At 37.0% G+C, this 20,710-nt stretch overlaps 1 protein-coding gene across 6 annotated transcripts in view; it reads left to right on the forward strand.

Moving 5' to 3' along the window:
* Nucleotides 1-20,710, forward strand: part of LOC128211409 (tyramine receptor 1-like) — a 314,491-nt gene that overhangs the window by 237,848 nt on the left and 55,933 nt on the right. For 5 of the 6 annotated variants that reach the window (XM_052916167.1, XM_052916170.1, XM_052916168.1 and 2 more), the window contains one exon: nt 3,973-15,837. The exons of the other annotated variant lie outside the window; for it this stretch is intronic. In XM_052916167.1, the coding sequence (XP_052772127.1) occupies nt 5,914-7,347 (1,434 nt within the window). In that variant the 5' untranslated portion in view covers nt 3,973-5,913 and the 3' untranslated portion in view covers nt 7,348-15,837. Of the gene's footprint in view, nt 1-3,972; nt 15,838-20,710 lie in introns of those variants that run through there. 6 annotated transcript variants of the gene reach the window in all.

A 20,710-nucleotide genomic window follows, 5' to 3' on the forward strand; every position in this document is an offset into this window, starting at 1 on the left:
TAGATGTTTTACAAACTTGAATAAATTACTTGGATAAAAAATATGTGTGTGTGGTACCATGCAAAATTAGGTTTTTGGCATTGAGATGACAACAAGAAGAAGAAATACATAGGATAAGATTTATATATAACACAGTTAAATGATTTGCATTAAAACGTTTATTGATTGCGATAATTCGTACTCTCATCACTGTCCACGACATGTTTTCATCAGTGTCGTGGGTATTTAGAGGACATTCTGTCCAATACGGATTCGCTAATGTTACATACAATTGATCTTTGACCGATCTAAAGGCAATGTTTGCAATGTTATGGTTTAGGTAGTTATATATTCTGTTTATTGAATTATCATTGATCACACTTATAATGCCATAAATACACTTGTCATGACCCCAGTCGATAATTCGGGGGTAGAAAGCCATATTTCGACCTGTTGCTTTTTGTCTCGATTATATATCATAAAGTGCGCGGCGTATAAATTATTTATATATTTATTGAGTTCGGTTGTTAAAGTAATAATGTGTAATTATCATTTAATTGGTGTATTACTTAATCATATACTATGCTTTTGCCTTGTGCTTTAAATCCAATGTCACTTATAAAGTCAAAAATCGCCCATTAAATAGGTTTCTGTTATAAGTTTGATGTTCTTAAATTATAAATAATGTGATTTGAATGCAAGTCTAGTGGATATAATGTTTGCGTTTTTATTGACGGGTTATGTAAAGAATGTATCGTTCAAATTGTGATCTACACTATCAGTTACTATTTTAAGTGTGTTATGATCATATTACTATCGATTTAATAACAATTGATCAATTCATAGACTCCAAACTAAATAAAATCTTATTTAAGGCAATAGTAATATATGCAGCTTCTTTATGAAATTCATTAAAATATATTAAAGCCCAAAAGGGGTAGCTTTGATAAAATAAATTATAATCAGTTAGGCATCATGAGTGTTAATGAACTTAATTTTACAAGTATAATGCCCGATGTAAGCAAGTCAGGGCTCGAGTCACAGTATAATGCCGAAGTAAGCAAGTCGGGGCTCGTGTCACAGTATAATGCCGATGCAAGCAAGTCGGGGCTCGAATCACAGTATAATGCCGATGTAAGCAAGTCGGGGCTCGAGTCACAGTATAATGCCGATGTAAGCAAGTCGGGAGTCGTGTCACAGTATAATGCCCGATGTAAGCAAATCAGGGCTCGAGTCACAGTATAATGCCGATGTAAGCAAGTCGGGGCTCGTGTCACAGTATAATGCCGATGCAAGCAAGTCGGTGCTCGAATCACAGTATAATGCCGATGTAAGCAAGTCGGGGCTCGAGTCACAGTATAATACCCGATGTAAGCAAGTCGGGGCTCTAGTCACAGTATAATGCCGATGTAAGCAAGTCGCGGCTCTAGTCACAGTATAATGCCGGTGTGAGCAAGTCGGGGCTCGAGCCACAGTATATTGCCGGTGTGAGCAAGTCGCGGCTCGAGTCACAGTATAATGCCGGTGTGAGCAATTCGGGGCTCGAGTCACAGTATAATGCCGGTGTGAGCAAGTCGGGGCTCGAGCCACAGTATAGTGCCGATGTAAGCAAGTCGGGGCTCGAATCACAGTATAATGCCGGTGTGAGCAAGTCTGGGCTCGAGCCACAGTATAATGCCGGTATAAGCAATTCGGGGCTCGATTCAAAGTATAATGCCGGTTTAAGCAAGTCGGGGCTCGAGTCACAGTATAATGCCGGTGTGAGCAAGTCGGGGCTCGAGTCACAGTATGATGCCGGTGTAAGCAAGTCGGGGCTCGAGTCCACTTCACATATAACATGATATATTACCAGTGTAATGCCGGTGTAAGCAAGTCGGGGCTCGAGTCAAAGTATAATACCAGTGTAAGCAAGTCGGGGCTCGAATCAAAGTATAATCCCGGTGTAAGCAAGTCGGGGCTCGAGTCAAAGTATAATACCAGTGTAAGCAAGTCGGGGCTCGAATCAAAGTATAATCCCGGTGTAAGCAAGTCGGGGCTCGATTCAAAGTATAATGCCGGTGTAAGCAAGTCAGGGCTCGAATCAAAGTATAATGCCGGTGTAAGCAAGTCGGGGCTCGAGTCCACTTCACATATAACATGATATATTACCAGTGTAATGCCGGTGTAAGCAAGTCGGGGCTCGAGTCAAAGTATAATACCAGTGTAAGCAAGTCGGGGCTCGAATCAAAGTATAATCCCGGTGTAAGCAAGTCGGGGCTCGATTCAAAGGATAATGCCGGTGTAAGCAAGTCAGGGCTCGAATCAAAGTATAATGCCGGTGTAAGCAAGTAAGGGCTCGAATCAAAGTATAATGCCGGTGTAAGCAAGTCGGGGCTCGATTCAAAGTATAATGCCGGTGTAAGCAAGTCAGGGCTCGATTCAAAGTATAACGCCGGTGTAAGCAAGTCGGGGCTCGATTCAAAGTAAAATGCCGGTGTAAGCAAGTCAGGGCTCGAATCAAAGTATAATGCCGGTGTAAGCAAGTCGGGGCTCGAATCAAAGTATAATCCCGGTGTAAGCAAGTCGGGGCTCGATTCAAAGTATAATGCCGGTGTAAGCAAGTCAGTGCTCGAATCAAAGTATAATGCCGGTGTAAGCAAGTCAGGGCTCGAATCAAAGTATAATGCCGGTGTAAGCAAGTCAGGGCTCGATTCAAAGTATAATGCCGGTGTAAGCAAGTCGGGGCTCGATTCAAAGTATAATGCCGGTGTAAGCAAGTCAGGGCTCGAATCAAAGTATAATGCCGGTGTAAGCAAGTCGGGGCTCGATTCAAAGTATAATGCCGGTGTAAGCAAGTCAGGGCTCGAATCAAAGTAAAATGCCGGTGTAAGCAAGTCGGGGATCGAGTCAAAGTATAATGCCGGTGTAAGCAAGTCAGGGCTCGAATCAAAGTATAATGCCGGTGTAAGCAAGTCGGGGATCGAGTCAAAGTATAATGCCGGTGTAAGCAAGTCGGGGCTCGAGTCCACTTCACATATAACATGATATATTACCAGTGTAATGCCGGTGAAAGCAAGTCGGGGCTCGAGTCAAAGTATAATGCCAGTGTAAGCAAGTCGGGGCTCGAGTCAAAGTATAATGCCGGTGTAAGCAAGTCGGGGCTCGAGTCAAAGTATAATGCCGGTGTAAGCAAGTCGGAGCTCGAGTCAACTTCACATATAGCATGATATATTACCAGTGTAATGCCAGTGTAAGCAAGTCGGGGCTCGAGTCAGAGTATAATGCCAGTGTAAGCAAATCTGGACTCAAGTCACAGTATAATGCCGGTGTAAGCAAGTCGGGGCTCGAGTCCACTTCACATATTACATGATATATTACCAGTAAAATGCCGTTGTTAGCAAATCGGGGCTTGGATCACAGTGTAATGCCAGTGTAAGCAAGTCGGGGCTCGAGTCAACTTCACATATAACATGATATATTAACAGTTTCTATACGACAATTCGCTGTTAGGCAGAATAATAATACATAAAATACGTTCAACGGGCCTAATGCAACGAGTATTTTTTCATTTTTAAATGTTAACAGAGGTATCTAAAAAAATCCATTTATGAAATTGCTTTGGTGAGCCAATGATAACGATGATAACGCAGATGCAAGTCTTTTATAGTCATTTAATCATAGCGTTCGATAACCGATTACTAGTTATATTTTTAGTAACAAAGAACACACAGGTTGCTCTGAAGAGCTTATTAAAGGATTATAATTCACCCTTCACAGTTTCCTTTGAGAACTGTTTTTTTATACTAAATACTTAGTTATTCATTTCAAATTTAGTATACGACCTTCATTATTAGTGAATTAGTTTGTAAATACAACTATTTTGATTTTTGTACGATATATAGCTTTTTGCTATAATACCAAATATAATGTGCATCGATATATATTTTTCTCTATTCATGCATCGATATATATTTTTCTCTATTCATGCATCGATATATATTCTTCTCTTTTCAGTTTAGACAAGATGCTTAACTTCGAATCGTTGCAACAACGCCGTAGTATGAGAAAAACTCATAAAGGATAAGGTCGAAATTCCTCGACGAAAATGAAGTCAATTCCCTCGAGGCTGTTGAAAAGGGGTGGAGAATATGTAAATAATATTCGGGTCTTATCTTCCTGAGTAAAAGTTCGGATCCCACCGTCTGGATGCGCAATATCATATGTCTCTAGCGTGGTTTGGACATATGCGAAACACATCACCACTTCGTTCCCTAGCCACGTTGGCATAAAACATTTCTTTCCTAGATCTGAGGATGGCTTGTTGGCAGAACTAATGATATGATCTAAAAATACGCATTCGGTACAGCATTGCCGCCAGTTAAATTACTTCACCATATTCCATGTGAACAACAAAAAGTCAACTTGCCAAAATTACATTGCAAAATCAACACGCGTCCAAAACGCTTTCATATGTTTATGGTATTTATATAAGAAATTATTATGAGCGATTTAAGTATACACTTGAAGTATTGGAATATAATTATGGTCAATGCAATGACCAAATGAGCAGATAGTACATTATTGAATGAATGTCGTCGCACAGTCTGTGGTTTCGATGCATTATCTCATTGAAAAACGTAAAATCTGGATTTCAATAACAGAAACTAAATCACCGTGAATTTAATGTCAATGTTATCGTCCTAATAAATATTCACAAGTGAATGAAAAAAGCTGTATAGTAGTTTATGAAACAATGTACGCTAGAATAAGCAAAGTACTTGGTTTTAGAGGTTTAAAAGCTTCAGCCGCTTTCGTAGTGGACATTGAACGGATTGTAAATGAATTAAGATAGCAAAGTATATGCGCAACAGAGACTTTAGCGTGTCTTTGCCTATGGAGTGAAGAATATTCCTATTGAGAATGTAATATTGGTTTTTGTACGAGTGAAAAACAAGAGAAACTATTCGTTGTTTAAATTACTGGATTTTGGGTGGCTTACCGCATTGAATAAACCGAAGGTATTACACGATTAGTTTACTGTTATTGAACATGGACTGCGCATGTATTACGAAAACAAGTAATTAAAGGGTTAAACGTTCATTATAGACTTTCTTAACAACGCGGTCCAGTGCAAAACAAAGACAAGGACTAGTCTTAAGCGTTCACTAATGCAATGGATTTTGGAATAATTCAATACTTATTGAAATGGAACATTAATTTAAAGGCAGAGTTGGTTTCTGTTTGAGATTTACAAACGGAAGTGTGAAACTGGACATCAAAATTCATGTTTAATCTGGAAACATCTATTTGAAAAACGGATTGATTGCTAGTTTTAATGTCGTAATACGTGTGTTAAATATCTAAACTTTATGAAAGTGGATTACCTACATGGTTCTACCGTCTCGAATATAACTTTATTCACTTAAATAAATAGTTGGATCATTTTTTCTATAAATGAGCGAAAGTCTGCAAAGCAGAAGAATTTATGAATCAGGAAAGATGCAATGTTCCGAAAAATGAATACGAAAAGAAACTTTTGACATCAAGTTAGCATTCATGAATTCGATCTTCCATTCAATCAATGCAACTGAGCATATTGACAAATATGAAGGAAACCTATGAATAATTCTTGTGTCGTTAGAGCCTACATCGCCTATGTGAAATGAAGCAGAGCTAAGGGATAACCCCTCACAAAAACTCTATAATGTGTCCCATGCAGGTGGCATGAATTTTGTGAAACTTCGTTTGGCAAAAGGATAAAGGTGTGGGGAAAGGAACTTGGTGAGAACAGGACTATTTATCAACGCATGTCTGAAGCGTTAGAACGTGTAAACATGCACTGCGGCATCTTCTTACATTCGGTTCAGCGAATATTTGTGCAGTCGTACTGTTTTTGACGTTTGGATTAAATCGTAAATTACGTAACATCAACGGACAAGAATTGTCCTCAGCGTTATGGAATCAGCGGCTCCGGTGCATGTTATTGGATTAAACGGTGTTCAATCTGTCAATATAAATGCAACAAACCTAACGGATTATATGAGCTTTAATTTCACAGAAACAACGGTTACTAACGCAACTAACGTCACGAATGCGTCAGGTGATGAACCGGAAAATGCGTACAAAGTTTGGCAACAAGCGCTTATATCTATAGCGCTAGGAATTATTATAATTGGAACTATAATCGGTAATTCGTTAGTATGCATAGCAGTTGCGATTGTTAAACGTTTACAATCGCCGTCAAATTTGTTGATTGTGTCGCTGGCTGTGTCAGACCTTCTTGTTGCCGCGTTGGTTATGCCATTTGCGGCTGTCTATGAATTATTGGGATATGAATACTGGCCGTTTAATGACGGATTGTGTGATTTCTTTACATCATCTGACGTGATCATGTGTACGGCATCCATTCTGAATCTGTGTATGATCAGTATAGATAGATATTTTGTCATTACACGACCATTTCAATATGCTATTAAAAGAACTCCTGCTCGCATGGCAATAATGATCGCAGCTGTTTGGTCTCTCTCAGTTCTTATATCAATACCACCTATGTTTGGTTGGAAAGATGATCGCCCACCTGGAACGTGTTTTATCAGTCAAAAAATTGGATACCAAATCTATGCAACTGTTGGAGCCTTCTATATGCCTCTGATAGTGATGATTGTCATTTACTTCCGTATATGGCTGGTCTCGTCACGCATCATGAAGCAGGAGAAACATTCAAAACTCGGGAGCATCGATCGTGGAAATGAAGTGATTAATCTGTCTCATAAATCATCACGTAGCAGCGGTGCAAGTGATCATTTGCATATTCCTAATGGTACGTTGAAAAACGGTTTCGGAGATCACGACGACGCGACAGCTGAAATGCTACCACCTAAACAACCGGCTTTGGCCAAAAGGCGGTTCACGTTGAAATCCTTAATTTCTAGAAATACCACCAAAAACTCTTCTTCTCGCGAGAGAAAAGCCACAAAAACTTTGGGAATTATTATGGGCGGTTTTACGCTTTGTTGGCTTCCGTTTTTCATCGTTGCTGTAATTCGCCCCTTTGTTGGCGAAAACACCATTCCGTTTCAACTTATCTCTTGCCTAACGTGGCTTGGATACTGTAACTCTTTTATGAATCCAATAATTTATGCGAGATTTAACCGAGAGTTCAGAACACCCTTTAGAGAAATTTTGTGCTTTAGGTGTCGGGGAATAAACTTGAGATTGCGAAGTGAAAGTTACGTGGAACAATATGGCCCGGACCAGGTTTACCACCGAGAGAGGGACAGGGATAGTTTAAGACCTCCACGGGACTCTGTAGTGCGCTATAACAGTCATGGCCACACCCATGTGCATGTTGGTAACGGCAACAATCGCCTAGGTGAAACCAAGATTTGACATTGTAATATACGACGATTGTGGGCATCAAATGCGCATGTCGATTGCTTCGCCTATATAATAGTTCCGCCTTTCAATGTTCTGCAGGACTTATTCGCCGATGGATAGTGTAGAAAGCGGAACACACGTCTGTTAAATGGCTGGTCTAAAATAAGTGCTTTAGAAATTATGAAAAGTGAACATGGGACCGAGAACTGTCTCAACCATGGTATGGTGTTCCGACAATAAAATTGGGTGGAGTATATCTGTTTGTTTTAAGTCTAAATTGTAAGCAAAAATGCAAACAGGGAATATGCACCGCACTGTTTTTTTAAACTCATTAAATGTCAAGCATAGTAAATACTATGCAATCAATCTTGAGGTGTAAATCTTTATCTCGACACCATTCTTTAAACAGGGTATGTGTTTTAAGATGGTGCAGAAAAATGTGATATAACCGAGCAATACGTTCTTTAATCGTTTTTATGTTTTTAAGATATTTTTCAAACTGTTAATTGATGAATTGTTTAAGGGTTCACTGATTTTGATGCTAACATTGGACATTGTCTCTCATTTAAAACCCATACGTACCTGTGTACGTTTATTGTAGTTCCTGTCTGTAAATGGTACAAGCGTTGTTTTTGCCATCTGTTACTTTAGTACATTACATTGCCATTTCATGAAGATTACCCTTATACATGTGTACTATACATGCATTTTAAGTTATTACACAATTTGTAATCTGTCAAAGAATCTGTAAATGTTGTTGTATGCTATTAGAACGATTTAAATTGTACAAACCGCTAAGTCTGAAATACGAAAAGGATATTGAATTGTTAAGTACCACTATAATTAATATTTAGAGAGTGCTAAACTAGTTTAGACCGAAAATAATAATCCTAGTTTCCATTCTTGCCTTGTCCATATGCCATATTTGTATGAGAAATGCTTTTAACACTTTAGTATGGACATTTTATTTCAGAAATTTAAAAATACTGTCACGCAATATACATGTTTATTATTATTATTATTATTATTATTATTATTATTATCGAGACTAAACTAGCTGACACTAAAAACCGATGGTCACATTTATTTATGATTTGTATATGTATTAAAACATTTATGAGATTAATGTTAGGATGTTTATAGTATTCTATGGATAGCCATTATGTTAAACTGTAAATACTTAGCATAATAATTTATTGGCTGCAGGTTAAAACTTATTTGAACCCTGAGATGAATAGTTCAGTCTTTATGTCTAGGATTTTTGTCCATAGTTATATATAGTTCATTCTATTTTAAGCAATCTTAATACGATTAAATTCAATTACATTTAAAATGTATAAGTCTTTCCAAAATTTATGTTGAAAATGCAGATCTCAGTACTGATTTAATCAGATATTATTGTGATTTAAAATCACCATGAACGACTTAAAACATTTAAACCTGTGACCTTTGGGATTATGGCGGTGAAAATAAAATAATAACTATATATAATAGCTCACCGTGACGTTGTAAGTAGTTAAATCTGTTTGAAAATAATGAATACGTTTTCGTTACACAAGAAAATATTGCGTACCTTGATCAATTTAAAGCTAGACGAAATGGTATCTTCTACCCAATGCAACAAACTGGTTGATATAGGTCCTAGACGAACGGGTCTCTTCTACCCAATGTAACAGACTGGTGACGTATAGGACCTAGACGAATGATCTCTTCTACCCAATGTCACAGACTGGTGGCCTATAGGACCTAGACGAAAAGGTCTCTTCTACCCAATATAACAAATTAGTTTCCTATAGGACCTAGACAAAATTGTTTCTTCTACCCAATGTAACAGACTGGTGGCGTATAGGACCTAGACGAATGATCTCTTCTACCCAATGTCACACACTGGTGGCCTATAGGACCTAGACGAAAAGGTCTCTTCTACCCAATATAACAAATTAGTTTCCTATTGGACCTAGACAAAATTGTTTCTTCTACCCAATGTAACAGACTGGTGGACTATAGGACCTAGACGAAATGGTCCCTTCTACCTTATGTTACCTACTGGTTCACTATAGGACCAAGACAAAATATTCTCTTCTACCCAATGTAACAGACTAGTTTCCTATAGGACCAAGACAAAATGGTCTCCTCTACTAAATGTAACAGACTGGTTTCCTATAGGACCTAGACGAAATAGTCTCTTCTACCCAATGTAACAGACAGGTTACATATAGGACCTAGACGAAATAGTCCCTTGTACACAATATAACAGGCTGGTTTCCCCAGGACCTTGACAAAATGGTTTCTCTTACCGAATGCAAGGAACTGTTTTCCAAATGGACCTAGACAAAATAGTCACTAACAGACTGGTTTCCTATTGAACATAGACGAAATAGTCTATTCTACCAAATGTTACAGACTGGTTTCTTATAGAACCTATACAAAATGGTTTCTTCTACCCAATGTAACAGACTGCTTTCCTAAAGGACCTAGACGAAATGGTTTCTCCTACCAATGTTAGGAACTGTTTTCCAAAAGTCCTAGACAAAATAGTCACTTAAACTCAATTTAACAGACTGGTTTCCTATTGAACATAAACGAAATAGTCACTTGTACCAAATGTTACAGACCGGTTTCCTAAAGGACCTAGACGAAATGGTCTCTTCTACCTAATGTAACAGACTGGTTTCCTGTAGAACCTAGACGAAATAGTCTTTTCTACCAAATGTAACTGACTGGTTTCCTCAATGACCTAGACGAAATGGTCTCTTCTACCCAATGTAACAGACTGGTTTCCTAAAGGATCTAGCCGAAATGGTCTCTTCTACCAAATGTAACAGACTGGTTCCATAAAGGACCTAGACGAAGTGGTATGTTCTACCTAATGTAACAGACTGGTTTCCTGTAGAACCTAGACGAAATAGTCTCTTCTACCTAATGTAACACACTGGTTTCCTAAAGGACCTAGACGAAATGGTCTCTTCTACCTAATGTAACTGACTGGTTTCCTGTAGAACCTAGACGAAATAGTATTTTCTACCAAATGTAACTGACTGGTTTCCTAAAGGACCTAGACGAAGTGGTATCTTCTACCTAATGTAACAGACTGGTTTCCTGTAGAACCTAGACGAAATAGTCTCTTCTACCTAATGTAACACACTGGTTTCCTAAAGGACCTAGACGAAATGGTCTCTTCTACCTAATGTAACAGACTGGTTTCCTGTAGAACCTAGACGAAATAGTATTTTCTACCAAATGTAACTGACTGGTTTCCTCAATGACCTAGACGAAATGGTTTCTTCTACCCAATGTAACAGACTGGTTTCCTAAAGGATCTAGCCGAAATGGTCTCTTCTACCAAATGTAACAGACTGGTTCCATAAAGGACCTAGACAAAGTGGTCTCTTCTACCCAATGTAACAGACTGGTTTCCTAAAGGATCTAGACGAATCGTTCTCTTCTAGCCAATGTAACAGACTGGTATCCTAAAGGATCTAGACAAAATGGTCTCTTCTACCCAATGTAACAAACTTGTTTCCTAAAGGACTTAGACAAATTGGTTTCTCCTACCCAATTTAAGGAACTTTTTTTCCAAAAGTACCTATACAAAATGGTCTCTTCCATCCATCTAGGGTTGCCTACAATAATCTAGACGCAATGGTTTTTTACCCAATGTTAGAGACTGCTTTCCTACAGAAATCTTGACGAAGTGGTATCTTCTACCGATTCATATTTCGCGTCTCATTACCCACTCACAATGATGGCTAATTAAGAACAAGCATAAAATATAAAAACATCAAAAACCAAGGGACATCGCAGCGAATGTAGTATTTATAATACATATAGTATAGATCGTAAGTAAGTAGACAATTTAAGCCTATTGATTCTACTGGTAAATTCATTTAAGGCATAAGTATCAAATATCTATAATAGGAATTGTGTGTTTTGGATCGGTCTTAAAATACTTTCAATAGTTTGAATCAGTGTGTCTCTTTGACGGGGTTACTTTTTTAATGCAAAATTACAGACGAGAGAAAGGCAAAAGTCTGTAATTTTCCAATTACCTCTAAGACAGTAAGTTGGTTTGCGTGAGACACTATTGCAATCAGATAATCTAGCCTGTTCATGTTCACAATAAATGTTGTATCTCGTTACTTCTCTAAGCTGTTTTGAGCAATTGAAAAGTATTAAATATCAAGGTCACATTTAAATAAGCGTTTTACTCGTTTCATTCATTTAAATACAAAATAGTTTTTAGTGTTGGTCAATGTGTATGGTTAAGTGTACAATGTAGGTCAATGTGTATGGTTAAGTGTACAATGTAGGTCAATGTGTATGGTGAAGTGTACAATGTAGGTCAATGTGTATGGTTAAGTGTACAATGTAGGTCAATGTGTATGGTTAAGGGTACAATGTAGATCATTTTAACAGTGCAATTTTAACATTTCTGTAGGCCCGCTTTCCTTTTTTAAATATGAATATACATATTGGCATCATCAAAAATGAATTGAAATAAAAGTTTCACTCTTCAAATCACTTTTTTTCAGAAACTCCCATTTAATAAGTTGGTGCAAAACATAAACTCTGGACAAATAGATTCTCAAAAGCAAGCACCGATGATACTTCTAATCATGACTTAATCGCGTGTGCGTTTGAAGCTTTTTAAAGTCTAACCTTGTTTTTAGGAAGTAAGTACTGTTTTAAAGATAATTCAGCAGTTCAATTAATTACGGTAATTTATTCGTCTTCTCGCACGGAACCAGAGTAGGATTTTCTTGGAAGTTGGAAGTTTTTAGTTATTGTCGCAAATCGTTTATCGTATCGTTTAAGTGAATGTCAAGAAAATTCGATTCTCATTTTGTTTATTTTGTTCGTAAATTTGTAATTTAATTGAAATTTACGATTTTTATTGTGCACGATCATTTGATTGGCAGTGTGTATATGATATTAAATGCAACAGTTTCATGCCAGAATCATATTGATTGATGACGGCTACAAGAACATACTTTATAAAGATTCACTGTTCGAAAAGTTTATTGAATGTATATAAAATTGTATGCAGGAGTTCTGAGGCGTACTAATGCGACGTTACGAGCGGAAAAAATTACACGCCTAAACGAGTGAATTTATGTTCGTATAAATTCAAAAACGATTTTAGAACGTACTCTTAAAACCTGTCAAATGGCTCGTTTAATCAATCATATGCATCTATTTATCGCAAAGTTGAGAAAAATCATTGACAATAAAAAATTGAAATATAACTGCTATCATCTTTTCTAGATAATTCGCGTGAACGAAAATTGTATAGAATTAGAAACTGGCGTGGCGTCACTTCAAATGCATTTATGAAAATGACGGCATGTTCCGCATGTATCCATATTGACGTTCGATGGAAGTGTCGAAGAGGTTCTGGAGACCAATAGAAGTAATCCCGCAAATATAACACACACAATAAGAACAGTGCACTCACTTGCTAATGAATGATATTAGGCGATTGTGAATAATATAAATATAAAGAGACTTAAATTAACGTATGTTATGAGCACTAGCAAACTTCTTATCTTATTTTCTAAAGTTTAAATAAAATATAACCGAATTATAGGTGGAACCTTTTATTCTAAGTGCAATGTATGTGAAAAGATTGAACTATACGTCTCAGGCTCATGGTAACTGTAAATCTGTGATAAGTTTTTGTCTAGCACATTTAGTTCTTATTTGTCTTAAGTTGAGCAGATCTTTTTAGATCTACAATTCCAAATAGTCATTATTTTACGCTACAATATTGTTTTGTAATCATGTCCGGGATAGATCGTAAAATTGCGAAACTGCCCGAACATTGCCGATCGTCTGTGAATCACTGTCGACCGTATAATTGCTTGATGGGATACTCTTATATATATTGCTGAGGCCAACTAGTGTTCTTCAAAGAAAAGATTTCACTATTTAACAATTTTACAACATAACCAATCGATGCCATTACTGTGCCGATCAGAGCATATTGTTTTTAAAATGTTGTTTTTGCCTTGGGGTTTTAATCCCTTTTGTACCTCTTGATTAAATATTGTTTGTTCTTTTTTAATTCTAATTACTTTGCTTTCATTTTTATTTTATACATATATCATATTCGTTTATGTTTTTAGATGAAATATGGAGTTTTTCTGTAAAAAACCTCAACAGTTTTGATATTTTCACTGCAAACTAAGGAGTGAAACGACAACTTTAAGAACCATTTTTAGTTACATCCCCTTGATCAAAACTGAACATGACGCTTTTGAAACAGAAAATGTTGCCAAAAATATTTTGAAATTTAAAAAGGTTGCATAAGTTTAAATAAAGATAAATTTCGGAAATTGACAAAAAACTGTTTGTTAGAAAAATGGTAATCCTGCATGTTTTTCAAACGTTTTTTTTTACTTAAAAGCTTAATGTTCGAACATTTGCTTTCATACAAAACAAATTACAGACGAAAACAACTTCTAGAACATAAATACTATGTTATATCACCATTCAAATATCTTTTTAAACTGATTGTTGTTGTTAAACGTAATTTGAAAATTCATATAACATTAAATAGATTAACTGATTATTTTTTACCCCGCACACGCTTCGTAATTTGTCAACAACCTTGCATGGTCTTCACTCTTTACCTGGAAAACGACCTGTCTTCAAGCGAAACAGATTGACCGTTGACAGTGAGGGATGACTTGTTACCATGTATCATGAAACATCCTCTAAAACTAAGAAAACTGTTTTATTTAATGAATATCCGAAATTGTTTTGCTAACACGTCGACCTTAAATGTCCATTCAATAAATGGCGGTGCTGTAATTCGGTCGTGTATTCATGCCCTGTTTAATTTAAAAGTGCTTTTAAGTTTTCACTGTTATTATTTGTAAGAAAGATGCATTACTAAAAAAAGTTCATTGTTTAATGCTCATAAAAAATCCACTAAGAAACGAGCAAATAAAAATAAACCTTCGGAGGACTTTTTCTCCATGAACAAAAAAGTTGACAGCTACGTCATCAGCTATAATTTTGCGTGAGGGGGTATTTAGAAAAATCAAATTTAAATACTAATTAAAACTTAAGATCGCATTTAATTTCATCCTTTATCTTAGAAAAACATATGACACTCGTGAAGTAAAATACGATCTTACACTGATATTAACAAATATCCTCTATATATTATCAAAATATTGCATTGCTATTGGGTGTTTACGCCCACTTAATGTAGGATTACCTTGATGAAATATGTATATTACTGCGTAGATGAAGGATTAGCATGCTGAAATATGCTGACTCCCACGTAATGTAGGATTGCTGTGCTTCTGGACACCAAACAAATGAAAAACGTTCACTGAGTTTTAAATTTCTGTTTATCGAAATACGTTTTTGGTATCTTCGATCTGTATGAATACCTGTACTTTGTATTGTACTAGATTTAACTAGATTAAATTTTGTTGTGATTTGACACATTCGTTAAGCACTAAGTTCTGTAAACTTCTGCTTTTTTCAAGTTTGCTATTTAAATTTATTCACTTTTTCGACAAGTTAGATTGTTAAAGGTTTGAGTTTAAAGCAGAATGAAACACACAAGATAACAATGTTATGATATTTGTTAGCTGGATATTATTGACGATGTTTTTCCGACAAAGTAATTATTGGTTAGCTAATTGTGCTTTGATACCTTTGATCGTCTTTATGCGTTTCTTACTTCTTTACATGTGTTTTAAGTTAATACTCATTTTGACTTGTTCGATTTGTCGTTCCACTGCTGATATGTATGTGCATGCATGTACAGAGATGTTGTCAGGGTTTAAGACACGATGATTGCAATGCTGGCATATATTTAACCTTTGTAAGCTACCGAGTTGTAGGTAATGTTCACCATAGTTCTGTTTATTGTATAAGTTTTGTTGCCGCTTGGTATTTAACTACACTTCCACCTTTTATTAAAGCAAACAACAATTTGATTTTAAAGTCGATAAGCAAATCTCGTATCGTTTGTGTTAGAAATCCGTATTTTTGTTTAAATATTTTTACAGAATGCATGCTGTTTCTGCAAAGAATGACCAATGTATTTCTAGTGTTGATTAGTTGAAAATGCCATTTCGATTTTGCTTCTATATAAAGGTATTAAAATAAAAAAATAAATAATGGAAAACGCTAATTTAACTGTACACAATTCAGAAAATCTGTTTTCAACATTATAATTAAGGTTATAAGAAATAATTATAGTACTTTTTTAATCACACTTGGGGTAGTAAAGATTGGGTGTACATACGTTTCATTTCTGTTCTCAAAGCAGGGTATTTTATTTTAGATATGGCCTACGAAGCTTGGTGCAGTTGAGAAGTGTACATACATAACCCTATTTAAGCCTAGACTGTATTTTAATGGTTTGTAAATATAATGTTAAAAGCAATGCCTGATGACCTTGTTAAAGGTTTGCGTGATATTTTTATTGTTTAATAATAAATTAAGTAATAGATATTTAATAAATGTGATTAAAAAGAACTCGAGTCTCATGTTTTACTCAAACGTGAAGCCATGTTATCGGCGAACGTACAACAAAACATTGGAAAATGAAGATTTGCAGTCAAATTGTACCGCCAAATACACTTCGTCTGATCTTGCATTCAAATTACCATATTGAAAATTATATCATTCTTACTTTGAAGTATTGATTAAAAATACGATCCCACGCTACACTCGCTGACGCGTTGTCCCCAACGATTTTCCCCAACGACGTTCCCAAACGATGTTACCATAGATGTCGCAATAGTTGTCCCAATATATGGCACCATAGATATCACCATATATTTCTAAATAGATGTCCGAAAAAGATGTCCCATAGATGTCCCCATAGATTTCCCCATTGATGTCACTTTAGATGTCCCAATATATGTCCCCATTAATGTCACCATAGATGTCCCATATATGTCACCATAAATGTTCCTTAAGGTGTCTCCATAGATGTCACCATACATTTCTAGATAGATGTCCAAAAAGGATGTCCCCATATATGTCCCAATAGATGTCCTTATGGATTTCCCAATAAATATCACCATAGTTGTCCCATATATTTCCCCATCGATGTCCACATAGATGTCCCCATGATTGTCACACTAGATGTCCGCATAGATGTCCAATAGATGTGCCCATAGATGTCTCAATAGATGTCCCCATAGATGTCCCCACAAATATCCCCATAGATGTCCCCATAGATGTCCCCATATATGTCCCCACAAAAGTCCCCACAGATGTCCCCATAGAATTCCCCATAAATGTCACACTAGATGTCCCCATAGACGTCCCATAGATGTCCCCATAGATGTCCCATAGATGTCTCAATAGATGTCCCCATAGATGTCCCCACAAATGTCCCCATAGATGTCCCCATATATGTCCCCACAGAAGTCCCCACAGATGTCCCCATAGATGTCCCCATAAATGTCACACTAGATGTCCCCATAGATGTCCCATAGTTGTCCCCATAGTTGTCCCAAAGATGTCCCATAGATGTCAACATAGATGTCACCATGGATGTCCCAATAGATGTCCCATAGATGTCCCCATAGATGTCCCCATATATGTTCCCAAAGCTGTCCCCATGGATGTCCCAATTGATGACCCTATAGATCTCCCCATAGCTGTCCACACAGATGTCAATATAGATGTCACCACATATGTCCCCATAGATGTCCCCACAGATGTCAACATAGATGTACCAATAGCAGACGTCCCAATTTACGTCCCAATAAATGTCCACATAGATTGCACCATGGATTTCATCATAGATGTCACCATAGATGACCCATAGATGTAACCAAAGATGTCCCGATAGATGTCACCATAGATGTCCCCCCATAGATGTCCCCATATGTGTCACCATAGATTTCCCCATAGATGTCCCAATAGATGTCCCAATAGATGTCATCATATATGTTCCCATTGATTTCCCCATAGATGTCCTTTAGATGTCACCATAGAAGTAACAAAAGACGTCTCCATAGATGTCACCATACATTTCTAAATAGATGTACAAAAAGGATGTCCCAATATATGTCCCTATTGATGTCCACACAGATGTCGCCAAAGATGTCGCCATATATGTCACCATAAATGTCCCATATATGTCCAAATAGATGTCCCCATAGATGTCCCCATAAATGTCACCAAATATGTCGCCATAGATGTCACCATAACTGTCCAAAAGATGTCACCATAGATGTCCCCATGAATGTCCACATATATGTCCCCACAGGTGTCCCCACAGATGTCTCCATAGATGCGCCATAGATGTCCCCATAGATGTTCCCACACATGAACCCAAAGAGGTCCCCACAGATGTCACCATAAATGTCCCATTGATGCCCCTATAGATGTCACCATATATGTCTTCATACATGTCCCCACAGATGTCCCCATAGATGTCCCCACATATGTCGCCATATATGTCCCCATAGATGTCCCAAAGATGTCCCAATAGATGTCCCCACAGATGTCCCCACAGATGTCTAATAGATGTCCCCATAGATGTCCCATAGATGTCCCCATAGATGTCCGATATATGTCCCGATAGATGTCCCAATAGATGTCCCCACACATGTCGCCAAAGATGTCGCCATATATGACACCATAAATGTCCCATAGGTGTCCCAATAGATGTCCCCACATATGTCCAATAGATGTCCCATAGATGTCCCCATAGATGTCCGATAGATGTCCGATAGATGTCCGATAGATGTCCCAATAGATGTCCCTATAGATGTCCTCACAGATGTCGCCAAAGATGTCGCCATATATGTCACCATAAATGTCCTATAGGTGTCCCAATAGATGTCCCAATAGATGTCTCCACAGATGACGCCAAAGATGTCACTATAAATGTCCCATAGATGTCCCTATAGATGTCCCTATATATGTCCCCATACATGTACCCAAAGATTTCCCCACAGATGTCACCATAGATGTCCCCATAGATGCCCCTATAGATGTTACCATAGATGTCCCCATACATGTCCTCACAGATGTCCCCACAGATGTCCACATAGATGTCCCCACATATGTCCCCATAGATGTCCCAAAATATTACCCCATAGATGAGCCCATATATGTCCCAATAGATGTCCCAATAGATGTCCCCTTTGATGTTCCCATAAATGGCTATAGATGTCACCAAAGATGTCCTCATATATTAAACATAGATGTCCCCATAGATTTCACCATAGATGTCCCCACAGATGTCCCCATAGATTTCACCATAGATGTCCCCATAGATGTCACCATAGATGTCACAATAGATGTCACCATATATGTCACCATAGATGTCCCCATAGATGTCACCAAAGACGTCCCCATGTATGTCACCATAAATGTCACAACATATCTATGTCACAATAGATGTCACCATAGATGTCACCATATTTGTCACCATAGATGTCCCCATAGCTGTCCCCATATTTACAGGTGCATGTGTACAAGCGCTATTGAAATTGATGACGAACTTAAACTGGATACGGATCGCTACCATTGTTTGCATTCCTCTGATTTCATTGTTTATTTAATTCAACATGTTAGTTTAGAGAATTTAGAAAAAATAGATCAATTCTTGATTGTATACACTATGACATTATCATTAATCAGAGGTTCGATATTGCCTAATTTAACCTCTGATACAAACGCTGCAAAATCGATTGTAAAACTATAAATATTTATTTTTCCTGATGTCTCGTTAAATTAGGCATACTCAACTATTGAGTCTATCGAGGCCTTTTTGTTTTGTTTTTTGAACTGACCATCGACACGCTGTGTTGCCACTTCGTTCGCTTTATTTGCCCGATATTCTGCTAAGGGGTCATAACCACGGTCATGATATTTAAGTCCGGGCAATGATTTTACTTTTCAAGAAAGGATAGAATTGTCAAACTAAAGGATTTGCTGCATAACTTGAAAAGGGTCAATACATTCAACACAAAACATAATATAATTTTTATCTACATGTACACATAATCAACAGTCGGTTGCTCATAAATACTAGTGTCCACATGTATATCCACACAAAATTACACATAACGTCCATTTGCATGTCATTAGCGTAGTTTGCACCGAGGAGAGGGGTCAAAACCAGCACGCAAAGCACAATATCGCACAGTCCATAATCGCACAGTCAAATACGCAGGAAAGTTGTAATAAATGGTGAAAAAAGACTGAGACTGACTTATATATACACAGCATATCATATGAAAAGTTTATTTAAAAATAAAAATTACGGATGATTAAAAAAATATTCAGCATTATAGTTTTGCAGAGAGTGCTAGCTTAGCCACACACTCCTACGCACAGGGTACAGAAGGTAGAAAATTCAGCTCTCTATATGCTTACCAAATATTACTCTCCTTGAGCCAATTTCTGACCACTGTGCACAAGAGTGTACACATATTTTTATCGTTCAAAATGTTTGGATATCTATAGAAGTCATGATTAACATATTTACGTCTTTCATTTATAAAGTGATTACAATTTAAAATATGATGAAATTCGCAACCTATTTCTTGTCTATCACACAGTGTAGAAAGTCTTTATTCTTTCAATGCTAAAGAAACGACCCTTTTCTATATTAAAGGTAAATACAAATTAAGGCTTCTAAATTTAAAAAGAGCTTTAGACAAGTTTTTAGCTAAAAAGGGCAGATAACTCTCCAGTTTAATTTCAATTTTATAAATGCATTGGTTCAAACATTTACGAGAATGAAACATTGCAATGCCAATTTTGTAAATATTGATTATACAATGCAGATTTCACTTTATTCTTAAATTAATCTAAATTAGGTATACTCTGCATTATAAGTCCTATTCGCTGGACAACCAATGTTGTCAAGAATATTTTAAATTTTGGCAATCCATTCACAATGTAAAATACCCTTTTCATGTAAACTATACATAGTTCGTTTCAAAATTGAAATAAGCTTGATTATTGCTTACTTATCTACCCAAAAAATCAACCTATTTTATTAAACTTTATTTTCAATAGGGCAAGCTGCCAATTCACCAAACACATAAATGGTGGGATTAGACATTTTTAATTCTAACATGTATTTGTAAAACTTAAGTTGAAATTGAGATATAATAGCAATATCTATTCATTGGCTGTCGGAATATACTATCAATTAACTGTAGTTGTATATCAACAGGTAAACAAAGTTGGTTAACTTGAGTCATAACACTAAACATAGCTTTACGTCAAATGTTTGTCCGGTTAGCGCAGTGGTTAGCGCACACGATTCTCACTTAGGCGACCCGGGTTCGATCCCCGGCCTGGGCGCGTGTGAGTTTCGTTTGTGGTCACCAAGCCGGACAAGTGGGTTTTCTCCGGGTTCTCCGGTTTC

This window comes from Mya arenaria, chromosome 12, assembly GCF_026914265.1.
Source record: "Mya arenaria isolate MELC-2E11 chromosome 12, ASM2691426v1".
NCBI classification, from domain to species: Eukaryota; Metazoa; Mollusca; class Bivalvia; order Myida; family Myidae; genus Mya; species Mya arenaria.